The sequence below is a fragment of the Oncorhynchus mykiss genome, chromosome 27 (genome assembly GCF_057628025.1).
Source record: "Oncorhynchus mykiss isolate SJ-2025 chromosome 27, ASM5762802v1, whole genome shotgun sequence".
NCBI classification, from domain to species: Eukaryota; Metazoa; Chordata; class Actinopteri; order Salmoniformes; family Salmonidae; genus Oncorhynchus; species Oncorhynchus mykiss.
Genome location: NC_143048.1, coordinates 46001212 through 46019673, shown reverse-complemented (window position 1 = coordinate 46019673; position 18462 = coordinate 46001212). Strand labels below are relative to the sequence as shown.

Genomic DNA, 18462 nt, shown 5'->3' with positions numbered 1-18462 from the left:
CAGAGCCACAGGCCCATAACCCACAACAGAGCCACAGCCCCAAAACCCCCAACAGAGCCACAGGCCCAAAACCCCCAACAGAGCCACAGGCCCAAAACCCCCAGCAGAGCCACAGGCCCATAACCTCCAACAGAGCCACAGGCCCAAAACCCCCAACAGAGCCACCGGCCCAAAACCCCCAGCAGAGCCACAGGCCCAAAACCCCCAGCAGAGCCACAGGCCCAAAACCCCCAACAGAGTCACAGCCCAAAACCCCCAACAGAGCGACAGCCCCAAAACCCCCAACAGAGCCAGGCCCAAAACCCCCAACAGAGCCACAGCCCCAAAACCCCCAACAGAGCCACAGCCCCAAAACCCCCAACAGAGCCACAGGCCCAAAACCCCCAACAGAGCTACAGCCCCGAAACCCCCAACAGAGTCACAGCCCAAAACCCCCAACAGAGCCACAGGCCCAAAACCCCCAACAGAGCCACAGGCCCAAAACCTCCAACAGAGTCACAGCCGAAAACCCCCAACAGAGCCACAGGCTCAAAACCCCCAACAGAGCCACCAGCCCAAAACCCCCAGCAGAGCCACAGGCCCAAAACCCCCAGCAGAGCCACAGGCCCAAAACCCCCAACAGAGTCACAGCCCAAAACCCCCAACAGAGCCACAGGCCCAAAACCCCCAACAGAGCCACAGCCCAAAACCCCCAACAGAGCCACAGGCCCAAAACCCACAACAGAGCCACAGCCCAAAACCCCCAACAGAACCGCAGCCCAAAACCCCCAACAGAGTCACAGCCCAAAACCCCCAACAGAGTCACAGCCCATAACCCCCAACAGAGCCACAGCCCCAAAACCCCCAACAGAGCCACAGGCCAAAAACCTCCAACAGAGCTACAGCCCCGAAACCCCCAACAGAGTCACAGCCCAAAACCCCCAACAGAACCACAGGCCCAAAACCCCCAACAGAGCCACAGGCCCCAAACCCCCGATAGAGTCACAGCCCAAAACCCCCAACAGAGCCACAGGCTCAAAACCCCCGACAGAGCCACAGGCCCAAAAACCCCAACAGAGCCACAGGCCCAAAACCCCCAACAGAGCCACAGCCCAATATCCCCAACAGAGCCACAGGCCCAAAACCCCCAACAGAGTCACAGCCCAAAACCCCCGACAGAGCCACAGGCCCAAAACCCCCGACAGAGCCACAGCCCAAAACCCCCAACAGAGTCACAGCCCAAAACCCCCAACAGAGTCACAGCCCATAACCCCCAACAGAACCACAGGCCCAAAACCCCCAACAGAGCCACAGGCCCAAAACCCCCAACAGAGCTACAGGCCCAAAACCCCCAACAGAGCCACAAGCCCAAAACCCCCAACAGAGCCACAGGCCCAAAACCCCCAACAGAGTCACAGCCCAAAACCCCCAACAGAGCCACAGGCTCAAAACCCCCAACAGAGCCACAGGTCCAAAACCCCCAACAGAGCCACAGGCCCAAAACCCCCAAGAGAGCCACAGCCCAAAACCCCCAACAGAGCCACAGGCCCAAAACCCCCAACAGAGCCACAGCCCCAAAACCCCCCGACAGAGCCACAGCCCCAAAACCCCCAACAGAGCCACAGGCCCAAAACCCCCAACAGAGTCACAGGCCCAAAACCCCAAGCTTCCAGAGGAGCTATTCAACACTGAAGTAGAGTACTGTGGATGAACAGAGTAGTGTCTCATGTTAGGTGGAATAAAACAGGAATAATGTTGGACCAGATGACACAGTAGAGCCGTAAGGCTACTTCTAAGCCTCGCCTTTAACAACTGTCGAAAGCAAGTTCGATTGAGATTGTGTTTTACCTGTGTTTTAACTCAACACCGTAAAATAATACCAATAACAGGAGTCCTTCCTGTGTTTAATCCTATACTGTATATTCAGCCTGGTCTAATTTAGGCTCATTGATTGGTGATATCTACAGCCAATTAGAAGAGGGCTTCAGTTTTCCATTTCATGCATGCAATCAATCCAACAATACCCAGAAAACGAATCCCAAAGTCTCCAATGAATTAAATCGTAAACGACACCCAATTCCCTATTTAGTGCGCTACATTTAAAATAGGATTCTAGTCAAAAGTAGTGCAGTATATAAGAAATAGGGTGTCATTTGGGACACAAACAGTCGCCATGGTAATTAATGCCCTCTAAAAGCATCAGATCACATGACTTTTGTTCACAGTTTGAAAAAATAATAATTTCAATTTTAGATCTGAGAATATAACTGATATAACTAAAAATATGACTACGAATATTTCTATAATTTTATTTCAACAGACTTAATCAAATGTTTTTTACATTCAACATTAAAAGTTTTAAAAAACATTTATGATTAGAAATGATGAATTAGTAATAAGATATTATATTAGGCAAATCATTCTCACAATGAAAACAATCTTACTGTGTCAATGTAGTGAAAGATATAACCAAATTAAAGATGCCATTTAAATGATTTAACAATCATCATGTACAGTAGGGACACGTACCCAATGGCATCCTATTCACTACATAGTGCAGGGGTTCTGGTCTATAGTAGTGCACTATATAGGGAATAGGGCTCTGGTCTATAGTAGTGCACTATATAGGGAATAGGGCTCTGGTCTATAGTAGTGCACTATATAGGGAATAGGGCTCTGGTCTATAGTAGTGCACTATATAGGGAATAGGGCTCTGGTCTATAGTAGTGCACTATATAGGGAATAGGGCTCTGGTCTATAGTAGTGCCACTGTATAGGGAATAGGGCTCTGGTCTATAGTAGTGCCACTGTATAGGGAATAGGGCTCTGGTCTAAAGTTGTGCACTATATAGGGAATAGGGCTCTGGTCTAAAGTAGTGCACTATATAGGGAATAGGGCTCTGGTCTAAAGTAGTGCACTACATATGGAATAGGGCTCTTGTCTAAAGTAGTGCACTATATAGGGAATAGGGCTCTGGTCTAAAGTAGTGCACTATATAGGGAATAGGGTTCTGGTCTAAAGTAGTGCCACTATATAGGGAATAGGGCTCTGGTCTAAAGTAGTGCACTATATAGGGAATAGGGCTATTGTCTAAAGTAGTGCACTATATAGGGAAAAGCTCTGGTCTATAGTAGTGTACTATATAGGGAATAGGGCTCTGGTCTAAAGTAGGGCCACTATATAGGGAATAGGGCTCAGGTCTAAAGTAGTGCACTATATAGGGAATAGGGCTCTGGTCTATAGTAGTACCACAATATAGGGAATAGGGCCCTGGTCTATAGTAGTGCACTATATAGGGAATAGGGCTCTGGTCTATAGTAGTACCACTATATAGGGAATAGGGCCCTGGTCTATAGTAGTGCACTATATAGGGAATAGGGCTCTGGTCTATAGTAGTGTACTATATAGGGAATAGGGCCATGGTCTATAGTAGTACCACTATATAGGGAATAGGGCCCTGGTCTATAGTAGTACCACTATATAGGGAATAGGGCCATGGTCTATAGTAGTACCACTATATAGGGAATAGGGCCATGGTCTATAGTAGTACCACTATATAGGGAATAGGGCCATGGTCTATAGTAGTACCACTATATAGGGAATAGGGCCATGGTCTATAGTAGTGTACTATATAGGGAATAGGGCTCTGGTCTATAGTAGTGTACTATATAGGGAATAGGGCCCTGGTCTATAGTAGTGTACTATATAGGGAATAGGGCCCTGGTCTATAGTAGTGTAATATATGGGGAATAGGCCCCTGGTCTATAGTAGTGTACTATATAGGGAATAGGGCCATGGTCTATAGTAGTGTACTATATAGGGAATAGGGCTCTGGTCTATAGTAGTGTACTATATAGGGAATAGGGCCCTGGTCTATAGTAGTGTACTATATAGGGAATAGGGCTCTGGTCTAAAGTAGTGCACTATATAGGGAATAGGGCTCTGGTCTAAAGTAGTGCACTATATAGGGAATAGGGCTCTGGTCTAAAGTAGTGCACTACATATGGAATAGGGCTCTTGTCTAAAGTAGTGCACTATATAGGGAATAGGGCTCTGGTCTAAAGTAGTGCACTATATAGGGAATAGGGTTCTGGTCTAAAGTAGTGCCACTATATAGGGAATAGGGCTCTGGTCTAAAGTAGTGCACTATATAGGGAATAGGGCTATTGTCTAAAGTAGTGCACTATATAGGGAATAGGGCCCTGGTCTATAGTAGTGTACTATATGGGGAATAGGGCCCTGGTCTATAGTAGTGTACTATATGGGGAATAGGGCCATGGTCTAAAGTAGTGTACTATATAGGGAATAGGGCCCTGGTCTATAGTAGTGTACTATATAGGGAATAGGGCCCTGGTCTATAGTAGTGTACTATATGGGGAATAGGGCCATGGTCTATAGTAGTGTACTATATAGGGAATAGGGCCATGGTCTATAGTAGTGTACTATATGGGGAATAGGGCCCTGGTCTATAGTAGTGTACTATATGGGGAATAGGGCCATGGTCTATAGTAGTGTACTATATAGGGAATAGGGCCCTGGTCTATAGTAGTGTACTATATGGGGAATAGGGCCCTGGTCTATAGTAGTGTACTATATGGGGAATAGGGCCCTGGTCTATAGTAGTGTACTATATAGGGAATAGGGCTCTGGTCTATAGTAGTGTACTATATGGGGAATAGGGCCCTGGTCTATAGTAGTGTACTATATAGGGAATAGGGCCCTGGTCTATAGTAGTGTACTATATGGGGAATAGGGCCCTGGTCTATAGTAGTGTACTATATAGGGAATAGGGCTCTGGTCTATAGTAGTGTACTATATGGGGAATAGGGCCCTGGTCTATAGTAGTGTACTATATGGGGAATAGGGCCCTGGTCTATAGTAGTGTACTATATAGAGAATAGGGCCATGGTCTATAGTAGTGCCACTATATAGGGAATAGGGCCATGGTCTATAGTAGTGTACTATATGGGGAATAGGGCCCTGGTCTATAGTAGTGTACTATATAGGGAATAGGGCTCTGGTCTATAGTAGTACCACTATATAGGGAATAGGGCCCTGGTCTAAAGTAGTGCACTATATAGGGAATAGGGCTCTGGTCTATAGTATAGTTCTCACGGTATTAATGTCCTTTGTCATATAATATTTCATTAGACCAGTTATCATAATCTAGCCGGTCATATTTGTTATACTGTATAAATCATGTCCGAACCATTGAATTGGCCACAGGTTCACTACAAACAAGTTTCAGTGACATTTCAATGATGATCAAAGGGGGTGTGAAATACGTAAGTAAATTCGATTATTCCTGTATTTCATTTTCAATAAATTTGCACACAACAAAAAAAATCTATAGAACATGTTTTCACTTTTGTCATTATGGGGTGTTGTGTGTAGATGAGTGAGAGAAATAAAAGTGTGAGAGAAATATAAATACAAAATATTTAATCCATTTTGAATTCAGGCTGCAACCACAACAACAACAACAACAAGATGAGGAATAAGTCACGGGGTAGTAATATTTTCTGAAGGCTCTGAAGGTTTCTGAATATATATAGAGACTTTTCCCCAGATCCTTACGGGAATGCAGGCAGAGATCAAATTCTTGTCCGCCCTGACAACCTGATAGAGATCTTATTGATGTTTCACAAAACTATAACTGTACGATGCTCAAAAAAATAGCATTATGAAACTTTAGAAGAGGAATTGATGGCTGAGACGATAATGCAGAAAGTAACTAAAGTATCGATGGCTGCTTCCTAAATTGCACACTACTCCCTATATAGTGCACTACTTTTGACCAGCCTTGGTGCCATTTGGGAAACAGCAAAAAAGGGGAGATTAGCCGAGCCGTAACAATAATGAGGAACCCAGAACGAAGCATCAGAGAGCATTGTTTCAAGAGAACAGCCACGTCAATGTGTTTCCCTGTGCGGAAGACATCCACTTACAGTTCATCCTCTGAGGAAAATACACAGCACCATCGAAAACCAGTCAGGAAAATACACAGCACCATCAAAAACCAGTCAGGAAAATACACAGCACCATCAAAAACCAGTCAGGAAAATACACAGCACCATCAAAAACCAGTCAGGAAAATACACAGCACCATCGAAAACCAGTCAGGAAAATACACAGCACCATCGAAAACCAGTCAGGAACACACAGCACCATCGAAAACCAGTCAGGAACACACAGCACCATCGAAAACCAGTCAGGAATACACAGCACCATCAAAAACCAGTCAGGAACACACAGCACCATCGAAAACCAGTCAGGAAAATACAGCACCATCAGAAACCAGTCAGGAACATACACAGCACCATCGAAAACCAGTCAGGAAAATACACAGCACCATCGAAAACCAGTCAGGAACACACAGCACCATCGAAAACCAGTCAGGAACACACAGCACCATCGAAAACCAGTCAGGAATACACAGCACCATCAAAAACCAGTCAGGAACACACAGCACCATCAAAAACCAGTCAGGAACACAATGTCCCTTTTAAATTAAACATCTCTGCAAAATGATTGATGACAGCTTCAAAAGAAACTCTAGCGTGCCCACACCGATGTGTCCCAAATGGACCCTATTCCCTATGAAGTGTACTACTTTTGGCCAGGGCCCATTTTGCACTGGTCAAAAATAGTGCCATATATACAGTAGGGCATAGCTTGTCATTTGGGACACACCCAGAGACCCTAACCCACAATGGTTATCAATGATAACAGTAAGCAGTAACTGTCTCCTTGTCATGAGAAGATTACGGATCATCAGACTACATTGCAGATTCTCAATGAAGAGAGTCAATAATATCTCAGTAAAATGCAGGGGGGCTCATATAGGGCATCTCTTGTTCAAGTTTTTGGACTTGTACAAATCAAATCAAGTATTGACCTTGTTCAAATCAAATTGAATCAAGTACTGGCTTTCTTCAAGTATTTGGACTTGTTCAAATCAAATCAAGTTTTGGCCTTGTTCAAGTATTTGGCCTTTATCAAATCAAATCAAGTATCGGCCTTGTAAGGAATAATCAATGAGGGGCTCTATACGCTCTATGTAAAATAATGAACAACGTGGAAGCGGAGGGGAACTAACCTTCCAGGCATTTGCATTATTTTCCAGAGAACGCATAGAGCCCCTCGTTGACTATGCCCTTTTATATAAACCATGGTTATAATTTAACACATTGGCTGCTAAAAATGTGTTCATTTGCAGGTAGAAATGTTCGACATCCACTGAGGTAGGTAGCACGTTTACTAGATAGCTACCGTAGTTGCCTTGGTAACAAAACCAACAGACTTCCTAGTTTAGCTAACGAAACCATCAGTCCTAGCTTGCTCTTATGAACATCTAATTCCACAATGCCAATAATGTTTTCAATTGGACTTTTGCTTTCAAATGCGGCTCAAACATAGAACATGTAAGAATAAACTATAGCCATCCAGGATGAGGAGTGCTGTCTCCGTGTAGACTAACATCCGGGATGAGGGGTCCTGTCTCCATGTAGACTAACATCCAGGATGAGGAGTGTTGTCTCCATGTAGACTAACATCCAGGATGAGGAGTGTTGTCTCCATGTAGCCTAACATCCAGGATGAGGAGTGCTGTCTCCGTGTAGACTAACATCCAGGATGAGGAGGGCTGTCTCCATGTAGACTAACATCCAGGATGAGGAGGGCTGTCTCCGTGTAGACTAACATCCAGGATGAGGAGCCTTGTCTCCGTGTAGACTAACATCCAGGATGAGGAGTGTTGTCTCCGTGTAGACTAACATCCAGGATGAGGAGTGTTGTCTCCGTGTAGACTAACATCCAGGATGAGGGGTCCTGTCTCCATGTAGACTAACATCCAGGATGAGGAGTGCTGTCTCCGTGTAGACTAACATCCAGGATGAGGGGTCCTGTCTCCGTGTAGACTAACATCCAGGATGAGGAGTGTTGTCTCCGTGTAGACTAACATCCAGGATGAGGGGTCCTGTCTCCGTGTACACTAACATCCTGGATGAGGGGTCCTGTCTCTGTGTAGACTAACATCCAGGATGAGGGGTCCTGTCTCCATGTAGACTAACATCCAGGATGAGGAGCATTGTCTCCATGTAGACTAACGTCCAGGATGAGGAGTGCTGTCTCCATGTAGACTAACATCCAGGATGAGGAGTGTTGTCTCCATGTAGACTAACATCCAGGATGAGGAGTGCTGTCTCCGTGTAGACTAACATCCAGGATGAGGAGGGCTGTCTCCATGTAGACTAACATCCAGGATGAGGAGGGCTGTCTCCGTGTAGACTAACATCCAGGATGAGGAGCCTTGTCTCCGTGTAGACTAACATCCAGGATGAGGAGTGTTGTCTCCGTGTAGACTAACATCCAGGATGAGGAGTGTTGTCTCCGTGTAGACTAACATCCAGGATGAGGGGTCCTGTCTCCATGTAGACTAACATCCAGGATGAGGAGTGCTGTCTCCGTGTAGACTAACATCCAGGATGAGGGGTCCTGTCTCCGTGTAGACTAACATCCAGGATGAGGAGTGTTGTCTCCGTGTAGACTAACATCCAGGATGAGGGGTCCTGTCTCCGTGTACACTAACATCCTGGATGAGGGGTCCTGTCTCTGTGTAGACTAACATCCAGGATGAGGGGTCCTGTCTCCATGTAGACTAACATCCAGGATGAGGAGCATTGTCTCCATGTAGACTAACGTCCAGGATGAGGAGTGCTGTCTCCATGTAGACTAACATCCAGGATGAGGAGTGTTGTCTCCATGTAGACTAACATCCAGGATGAGGAGTGCTGTCTCCGTGTAGACTAACATCCAGGATGAGGAGTGTTGTCTCCATGTAGACTAACATCCAGGATGAGGGGTCCTGTCTCCGTGTAGACTAACATCCAGGATGAGGAGTGTTGTCTCCATGTAGACTAACGTCCAGGATGAGGAGTGCTGTCTCCATGTAGACTAACATCCAGGATGAGGAGTGTTGTCTCCGTGTAGACTAACATCCAGGATGAGGAGTGCTGTCTCCGTGTAGACTAACATCCAGGATGAGGGGTCCTGTCTCCATGTAGACTAACATCCAGGATGAGGGGTCCTGTCTCCATGTAGACTAACATCCAGGATGAAGAGCATTGTCTCCATGTAGACTAACGTCCAGGATGAGGAGTGCTGTCTTCATGTAGACTAACATCCAGGATGAGGAGTGCTGTCTCCGTGTAGACTAACATCCAGGATGAGGAGTGTTGTCTCCATGTAGACTAACATCCAGGATGAGGGGTCCTGTCTCCGTGTAGACTAATATCCAGGTTGAGCACTCAACATGGATGTTATGTTAGACAAACAAACAAACAAACAAACAAACAGACAGACAGACAGACAGACAGGGTTATTGATATGCCGTGGTACACACTGTGTGTTTCTCTCTCTCTCTGTGTGTGTGTGTGTGTGTGTGTGTGTGTGTGTGTGTGTGTGTGTGTGTGTGTGTGTGTGTGTGTGTGTGTGTGTGTGTGTGTGTGTGTGTGTGTGTGTGTGTGTGTCTGGGGGGATCGGGGGGGGGGGGTTGTGTGTCTGGGGGGGTTGTGTGACTGGGTGGGTTGTGCATCTGGGGGAGTTGTGTGTTTGGGGGGGGGTTGTGTGACTGGGTGGGTTGTGTATCTGGGGGAGTTGTTTGTTTGGGGGAGTTGTGTGTCTGGGGGGATCGGGGGATGGTTGTGTGTCTGGGGGGGGTTGTGCATCTGGGGGAGTTGTGTGTTTGGGGGGGGGTTGTGTGACTGGGTGGGTTGTGTGTCTGGGGGGGGTTGTGTGTTCCTGTCTGCCTTCCTTCAGCTTCTCTCTATCTGCAACAGTATACCAGCAAGGCTCAGATCAGTCTCTGTCTCCGCAGGCCACAAGAGACACAACCATGTATTCCCCTCAGTTCCCCACCAGCTCCCCTCGTCTCCCCTCGTCTCCCCTCGTCTCCCTCCAGCCTCACCTTAAAGCACTGTGACGTTTTGGGGTTCACTTTCCCCTGGGCCCAATTTGTATTTATCTCAAGGATTTCAGAGAAGAAACCCACATACTGACTGGAATAATGTATAATACAAAGGATTTCAAAATCGGAGTCTGTCTAAATGTTGGACAGAGTTATATTGGGAGAGGAGAGAATGAGGGGAAGTGACCTGGCTGTCTGATACAGTATAGGCTTAACTCTGTTTGCCATGAAGGTTTTGAGACTCAATGACTACAGCCTATATGGCACCCTTTCCTTATATAGGGCCCTACTTTTAAACAGGACCCATAGGAGGTGACTAAACTGCTTGGAGTAACCCTGGAGTGTAAACTGTCATGGTCAAAACACATTGATACAACAGTAGCTAAGATGGGGAGAAGTCTGTCTATAATAAAGTGCTGCTCTACCTTCTTAACAGCACTATCAACAAGGCAGGTCCTACAGGCCCTAGTTTCTACCTTCTTAACAGCACTATCAACAAGGCAGGTCCTACAGGCCCTAGTTTCTACCTTCTTAACAACACTATCAACAAGGCAGGTCCTACAGGCCCTAGTTTCTACCTTCTTATCAGCACTATCAACAAGGCAGGTCCTACAGGCCCTAGTTTCTACCTTCTTAACAACACTATCAACAAGGCAGGTCCTATAGACCCTAGTTTCTACCTTCTTAACAACACTGTCATCAAGGCAGGTCCTACAGGCCCTAGTTTCTACCTTCTTAACAACACTGTCAACAAGGCAGGTCCTATAGACCCTAGTTGCTACCTTCTTAACAACACTATCAACAAGGCAGGTCCTACAGGCCCTAGTTTCTACCTTCTTATCAGCACTATCAACAAGGCAGGTCCTACAGGCCCTAGTTTCTACCTTCTTAACAACACTATCAACAAGGCAGGTCCTACAGGCCCTAGTTTCTACCTTCTTAACAACACTATCAACAAGGCAGGTCCTACAGGCCCTAGTTTCTACCTTCTTATCAGCACTATCAACAAGGCAGGTCCTACAGGCCCTAGTTTCTACCTTCTTAACAACACTATCAACAAGGCAGGTCCTATAGACCCTAGTTTCTACCTTCTTAACAACACTGTCATCAAGGCAGGTCCTACAGGCCCTAGTTTCTACCTTCTTAACAACACTATCAACAAGGCAGGTCCTACAGGCCTTAGTTTCTACCTTCTTAACAACACTATCAACAAGGCAGGTCCTACAGGCCCTAGTTTCTACCTTCTTAACAACACTATCAACAAGGCAGGTCCTACAGGCCCTAGTTTCTACCTTCTTAACAACACTATCAACAAGGCAGGTCCTACAGGCCCTAGTTTCTACCTTCTTAACAACACTATCAACAAGGCAGGTCCTACAGGCCCTAGTTTCTACCTTCGTTTCTACCTTCTTAACAACACTATCAACAAGGCAGGTCCTACAGGCCCTAGTTTCTACCTTCTTAACAACACTATCAACAAGGCAGGTCCTACAGGCCCTAGTTTCTACCTTCTTAACAACACTATCAACAAGGCAGGTCCTACAGGCCCTAGTTTCTACCTTCTTAACAACACTATCAACAAGGCAGGTCCTACAGGCCCTAGTTTCTACCTTCTTAACAACACTATCAACAAGGCAGGTCCTACAGGCCCTAGTTTCTACCTTCTTAACAACACTATCAACAAGGCAGGTCCTACAGACCCTAGTTTCTGCCTTCTTAACAACACTATCAACAAGGCAGGTCCTACAGACTCTAGTTTTTTGCACCTGGACTACTGTTCAGTCGTGTGGTCAGGTGCCACAAAGAGGGACCTCGGAAAATTACAATTGTCTCAGAACAGGGGAGGCACAGCTGGCCCTTGGATGTACACAGAGAGCTAACATTAATAATATGCATGTCAATCTCTCCTGGCTCATAGTGGTGGAGAGATTGACTTCATCACTACCTGTTTTTGTAAGAGGTGTTGACAAGCTGAATGCACCAAGGTGTCTGTTTAAACTACTAGCACACAGCTCAGACACCCATGCATACCCCACACGACATGCTACCAGAGGTCTGTTTAAACTACTAGCACACAGCTCAGACACCCATACATACCCCACAAGACATGCCACCAGAGGTCTGTTTAAACTACTAGCACACAGCTCAGACACCCATGCATACCCCACACGACATGCCACCAGAGGTCTGTTTAAACTCCCAGCACACAGCTCAGACACCCATGCATACCCCACACGACATGCTACCAGAGGTCTTGTTTAAACTACTAACACACAGCTCAGACACCCATGCATACCCCACACGACATGCCACCAGAGGTCTGTTTAAACTACTAGCACACAGCTCAGACACCCATACATACCCCACAAGACATGCCACCAGAGGTCTGTTTAAACTACTAGCACACAGCTCAGACACCCATGCATACCCCACACGACATGCCACCAGAGGTCTGTTTAAACTACTAGCACACATCTCAGACACCCATGCATACCCCACACGACATGCCACCAGAGGTCTGTTTAAACTACTAGCACACAGCTCAGACACCCATGCATACCCCACACGACATGCCACCAGAGGTCTGTTTAAACTACTAGCACACAGCTCAGACACCCATGCATACCCCACACGACATGCCACCAGAGGTCTGTTTAAACTACTAGCACACAGCTCAGACACCCATGCATACCCCACACGACATGCCACCAGAGGTCTGTTTAAACTACTAGCACACAGCTCAGACACCCATGCATACCCCACACGACATGCCACCAGAGGTCTCTTCACAATCCCTTTAATTCAGAACAGAATATGGGTGGTGCAGAGTAATATACGGAGCCATGACTACATGTAACTCTATTCCACATCAGGTAACCAATGTACGCAGTAGAATCAGACATAAAAATACACCTTATGGAACAGCGGGGACTGTGAAGAGACACGCACACACAGGCACATGGATGTTGTATTGTAAATATGTGATTGTGGAGTGGTGGCCTGAGCGAGCACACTGAATGTGTTGGGTAAAGGTGTCGTGAAATGTAAATGTCATGTAGTATTTTAAACTGTATGTAACTGTCTTATGTTGCTGGACCCCGGGAAGAGTAGCTGCTGCCTTGGCTAATGGGGATCCATAATAAATTTGAATACAAATGTGGAACACGGACAGGGTGCTCAGAATGTACTGGAGAGGCATGTTGACAGATAGGGAGATGGTATGGATGGACCAATACAGCCGGTCTGTTTAGAACTAAGTTTAGTAATGGAGCACAGAAAGAGTCTTGGAGGGGTTAATTAATCTACACACTGCTGAGGTATTTTCTACCGGTGACAGTCAGTGTCTGCACTGCCAAATGGGCTCTGGTAGTGCACTAGATAAAGAATAGGGCACATCAGACTTCGACGTCAGCCTCGACATCAGCCTCGACATCAGCCTCGACATCAGTCTCGACATCATTCTTTACTTCAGCCTTCCACATCAGCCTCGACATCATTCTTTACATCAGCCTTCCACGTCAGCCTCGACATCAGCCTCGACATCATTCTCAACATCAGCCTCGACATCAGCCTCAACATCGTTCTCAACATCAGTCTCAACATCATTCTCGACATCAGCCTTGACATCAGCGTCGACATCAGCCTTCGACGTCAGCCTCGACATCAGCCTCAACATCATTCTCGACATCAGCCTCAACATAAGCCTTCGACGTCACCCTCGACATCAGCCTTCGATGTCAGCCTCAACATCAGCCTCGACATCAGCCTTCGACGTCAGCCTCGACATCAGCCTTGACATCATTCTCAAATAGTTCATTATAAGAAGACAACTAAACTACTAAACTACCAAACTCCAGAACTACTGAAGATCTAGGTAGAAAAGTAATGGCAAGAATAGAATAGCATAGGAAATATAGAACAGCATAGGAAATACAGAATAGAATAGCATAGGAAATATAGAACAGCAGAGCATAGGCAATATAGAATATAATAGCATAGGAAATATAGAATAGAATAGAGTGGAAAATAATAGAACAGTTTATAATAGAACAGAATAGAATAGAACAGAATAGAATATATTACAATAGAACAGAATAGAACAGAATATAATATATTAAAATAGAACAGAATAGAATATATTACAACAGAACAGAATGGAACAGAATAGAATAGAACAGAATAGAATATATTACAATAGAACAGAATGGAACAGAATAGAATAGAACAGAATAGAATATATTACAATAGAACAGAATGGAACAGAATAGAATAGAACAGAATAGAATATATTACAATAGAACATAATGGAACAGAATAGAATAGAACAGAATAGAATATATTACAACAGAACAGAATAGAATATATTACAATAGAACAGAATGGAACAGAATAGAATAGAACAGAATAGAATATATTACAACAGAACAGAATGGAACAGAATAGAATAGAACAGAATAGAATATATTACAATAGAACAGAATGGAACAGAATAGAATAGAACAGAATAGAATATATTACAATAGAACAGAATGGAACAGAATAGAATAGAACATAATATAATATATTACAATAGAACATAATAGAATAGAACAGAATATAATATATTACAATAGAACCAAATGGAACAGAATAGAATATATTACAACAAAACAGAATGGAACAGAATAGAATAGAACAGAATATAATATATTACAATAGAACAGAATGGAACAGAATAGAATAGAACAGAATAGAATATATTACAACAAAACAGAATGGAACAGAATAGAATAGAACAGAATATAATATATTACAATAGAACAGAATGGAACAGAATAGAACAGAATAGAATATATTACAATAGAACAGAATGGAACAGAATAGAATAGAACAGAATAGAATATATTACAATAGAACAGAATGGAACAGAATAGAATAGAACAGAATAGAATATATTACAACAGAACAGAATGGAACAGAATAGAATAGAACAGAATAGAATAGAACAGAATAGAACAGAATATAATAGAATATAGCTTATTATATTCTGTTCCATTATATTATATTGCAATATATTATATTATATTCTGTTCAATTATATTATATTGCAATATATTCTATTATATTCTGTTCTATTCTAATAATAGAACATAATATAATAGACTAGAATAAAACAGAATAAAATGAAATAGAATGTAATACAATAGAATAGAACAGAATAGAATAGAATAGAACTAAATAGAATAGAGCATAATAGAATAGAATAGAATAGAGCATAATAGAATAGAGCATAATAGAAGAGAAGAGAAAAGAATAGAATAGAACAGAATAGAACATAATAGAGCATAATACAATAGAATTGAACAGAATATAATAGAATAGCATAGAATATAGCATAAAATAATAGAATAGAATAGAGCATAATAGAACTGAATAGAATAGAATATAGCATAATATAATAGAATATAGCATAATAGAATATAATAGAATAGAGCATAATAGAACTGAATAGAATAGAATAGAGCATAATAGAATAGAATAGAGCATAATAGAATAGAATATAGCATAATAGAATATAATAGAATAGAGCATAATAGAACTGAATAGAATAGAGCATAATAGAATAGAATAGAATAGAGCATAATAGAACTGAATAGAATAGAATAGAGCATAATAGAATAGAATAGAATAGAATAGAGCATAATATAATAGAATAGAATAGAGCATTATAGAATAGAATAGAATAGAGCATAATAGAACAGAATAGAATAGAGCATAATATAACAGAATAGAACTGAATAGAATAGAATAGAGCATAATATAATAGAAGAGAATAGAATAGAGTATAATAGAATCGAATATAAAATAATAGAATAGAAGAGAACAGAACAGAATAGAAAATAATATAATAAAGATATTGAAGTCAGGCTGTCAGGGATGAGTTACTGTGTAGGAGTTATTTCCTTAATTAGATAGGTATACAACAAGTTGATGCGATACCCACCCCTTAAAAATCCCCTTAAATTTTTTTTTTTTTTAAACAGTAGCCAGCATCCTATATTTGTGTAATGACAGTCACAGGGTGACTCATAGTAGCCTGCTGGGCGTGTACCCTATACACTGCAGGGCTTAGACTATAGCCTATACACTAAACGACATCAGAGAGCCTCGGGAAAAAGAGGACTTGTTCATTCCATCGGCGTCACCCCACGCGCAGTGGCACAGCACAGGGCGGTGGCTGCGGGACGGGCGTGCTGCGTGGGGAGTTGGGGAATTTATGTGACTAAAATACGATACTGCCTGCTACTTCATCCATCCATTGTTTCTCTCCTATCTGAAGTTACAGTGAGTAGGCTACATTATGAATGTGGACAGAAATGCCGCAAAAAAAAGGAATAGCTAATTACTGAATATCACATTTGTAAATGTGAACAATGGCATTTAATCATTTCATTTAGGCTACCAATTAACGCAGCTCCAAATGTGGCTGAAATAACATATTTATTTCAGTTAAGATAGGCTATAATATACAAGCGTGGTTTAAACTGTTACCGATAACCTCCACCTGTGTTTGAAAAACAACTCCTCAGATCAGAGGATTAAAACGCGTATATTCTAGTCAAACAAGACCCCAAGATATAGCCAACCTGCTGCCCCACCGCCCGCAGCACAAAATATACATCTATATAATGAACATCTCACATTTAGTTCACCAGCTTGTGAGCCTACTGTACCATTGGATAGTATAATTCATGTTTTCAGACATAGATGGAAAATCACGTCTAATAGTGTCTCATTTGTCATTCGTATCAAATTCAATCTATTAATAATATATCCGTATGTTATAACAATATTATACGCTTATTGAGTGTATTAAATATCTATAACCGAATTTGATGTACACAAAATAGGTTACAACCCAATGTCTTTACATTGACCTTAACACACCCCATAACCTGTTAAGTAGCCTACTGTATGCTACACCTTGAAATCTAGCTGTTCCTTGCTGTGCACGCAAAAGACATGGGATACCATCCAAGTTGGTGTATCGTAACTTATGCCCACCACCACCACCACCACCACCACCACCGTTGTGGTTCCGTGATGGTTCCGTGATGAAGAATTCGCATTTTTCCGCAGAACTTTACTCCTGCGCTGTACCATCACCATGTTCCCTCACCATCGACAGCGCAATCCTACGTCCCAAAACACTCAAGCGACAAAACTGACCCATTCTCAAAACAGAAACGACATATATTCATGACTTCCACACACTTGAGCAAGACGTGAGGGAGACTGTTACTCTTACACCTCGTGAAGTCTCTTCACCACGCCCGGGTTTAGATGTAGACTACAGAGCTATAGGATAACCTAGGCTACTAAACATATTTATGTTTCCAGCGCTTAGCCAGCCTACCTTTCGAGGCGATTCCACAGACGCTATACAGGAGGAACACCAAGTGCCGTTGGAGAATCATATTCTTAACGCTTCCTTCAGCAGCAAACTATGCTGGCCTCACGTTGTCTTCTGTTTTCGACTGGAGAAGCTCTCGGGTTTATCCAGGTGCGCTTGCAGTCTGAAACCTGAGAAGAATCTCATAGGCTCCTTAGTCTACGTAGGGACGGAACTCAGTTCTGCTGTCAATGCAAAGTAAGTCAACTCCCTTTGTACTCGGGCAGATCCTCGGGCTGTAGCAGTAGCCTATTGCCGTTAGTTAGAGTGTGCCTTTACACGGTACCACCGGGACTGTAGAGAGAGAGAGAGAACGAGAGATGCTTCTCTCCTCGCGCAGAGAAAGTGCAGCTTATTACCTTTCTGTCGAGATGCAGAACGAGCGAGTGCGCAGAGTCCCGCCCACGCCTCTCTAACTGATAAAGACGCTTCACCAATGGCAAACACCCAGACATTACTCCAGGGAGCTCCGGCAGCACGGTCAAATTCTCACAATCATTACCCGGGGCTGTTTCTAATGTGAGGTGCATGCCTGTTTTAGACTCTACACATGTTGTAATATTCTACAGTTATTCGGTTCGGTTAGTATAATGTACAGTGAGTGCCTCGCTGGTTCAGCACGAGGTGGTGCTGAAAAGACAACGACCAAACAGCTCGTCGTTATCTTCTTTGTAATGTGTTAGGACTGTTAGAGGCTCTCTAATGTAACAGTTATTCTGTTCAGTTAGTAGTATAGGCTACAGTCCCTGGCAGGTTTAGTTAGTACACTGTTAAAATGAAGTGCTTTGTAAAAATATATATATATAAAAAACTAGTGGCAACTGATTATACGCCAACGCAAAATGAGACGAAAGCTTAACTTTACTGGAGTATTGAAACACATCATCCTGAGATGTTTTGAAACGCAAGACATAGTGTGTTATAACAACAGTTAGTCATATGTTGTGTAACACCTTGCCAGGGACTGGGAGACCTACCTTAAAAAAGGTTCAAAACACTCATTTGGTGTTTCGTGTTTCTGTTTAGTACCGAATTAGATAACGTCACCAAAAGATAAGCTTTCTCTCTCTCTCTATAGCTTCT

The 18462-nt window shown here is 43.4% G+C and overlaps 1 protein-coding gene across 4 annotated transcripts in view; it reads right to left on the bottom strand.

Moving 5' to 3' along the window:
• The window catches only part of cadm2b (cell adhesion molecule 2b), a 520268-nt gene extending 502337 nt beyond the window's left edge, over positions 1 to 17931 (bottom strand). For 2 of the 4 annotated variants that reach the window (XM_036965373.2, XM_090224114.1), the window contains exon 1: positions 17344 to 17793. In XM_036965373.2, coding sequence (XP_036821268.2) covers positions 17344 to 17404 — 61 coding nt within the window. In that variant the 5' untranslated portion in view covers positions 17405 to 17793. Of the gene's footprint in view, positions 1 to 17343 lie in introns of all 4 variants that reach the window. The other 2 variants (XM_036965372.2, XM_036965371.2) reach the window with 2 other exon arrangements.
• Positions 17932 to 18462: the final 531 nt, after the last annotated feature.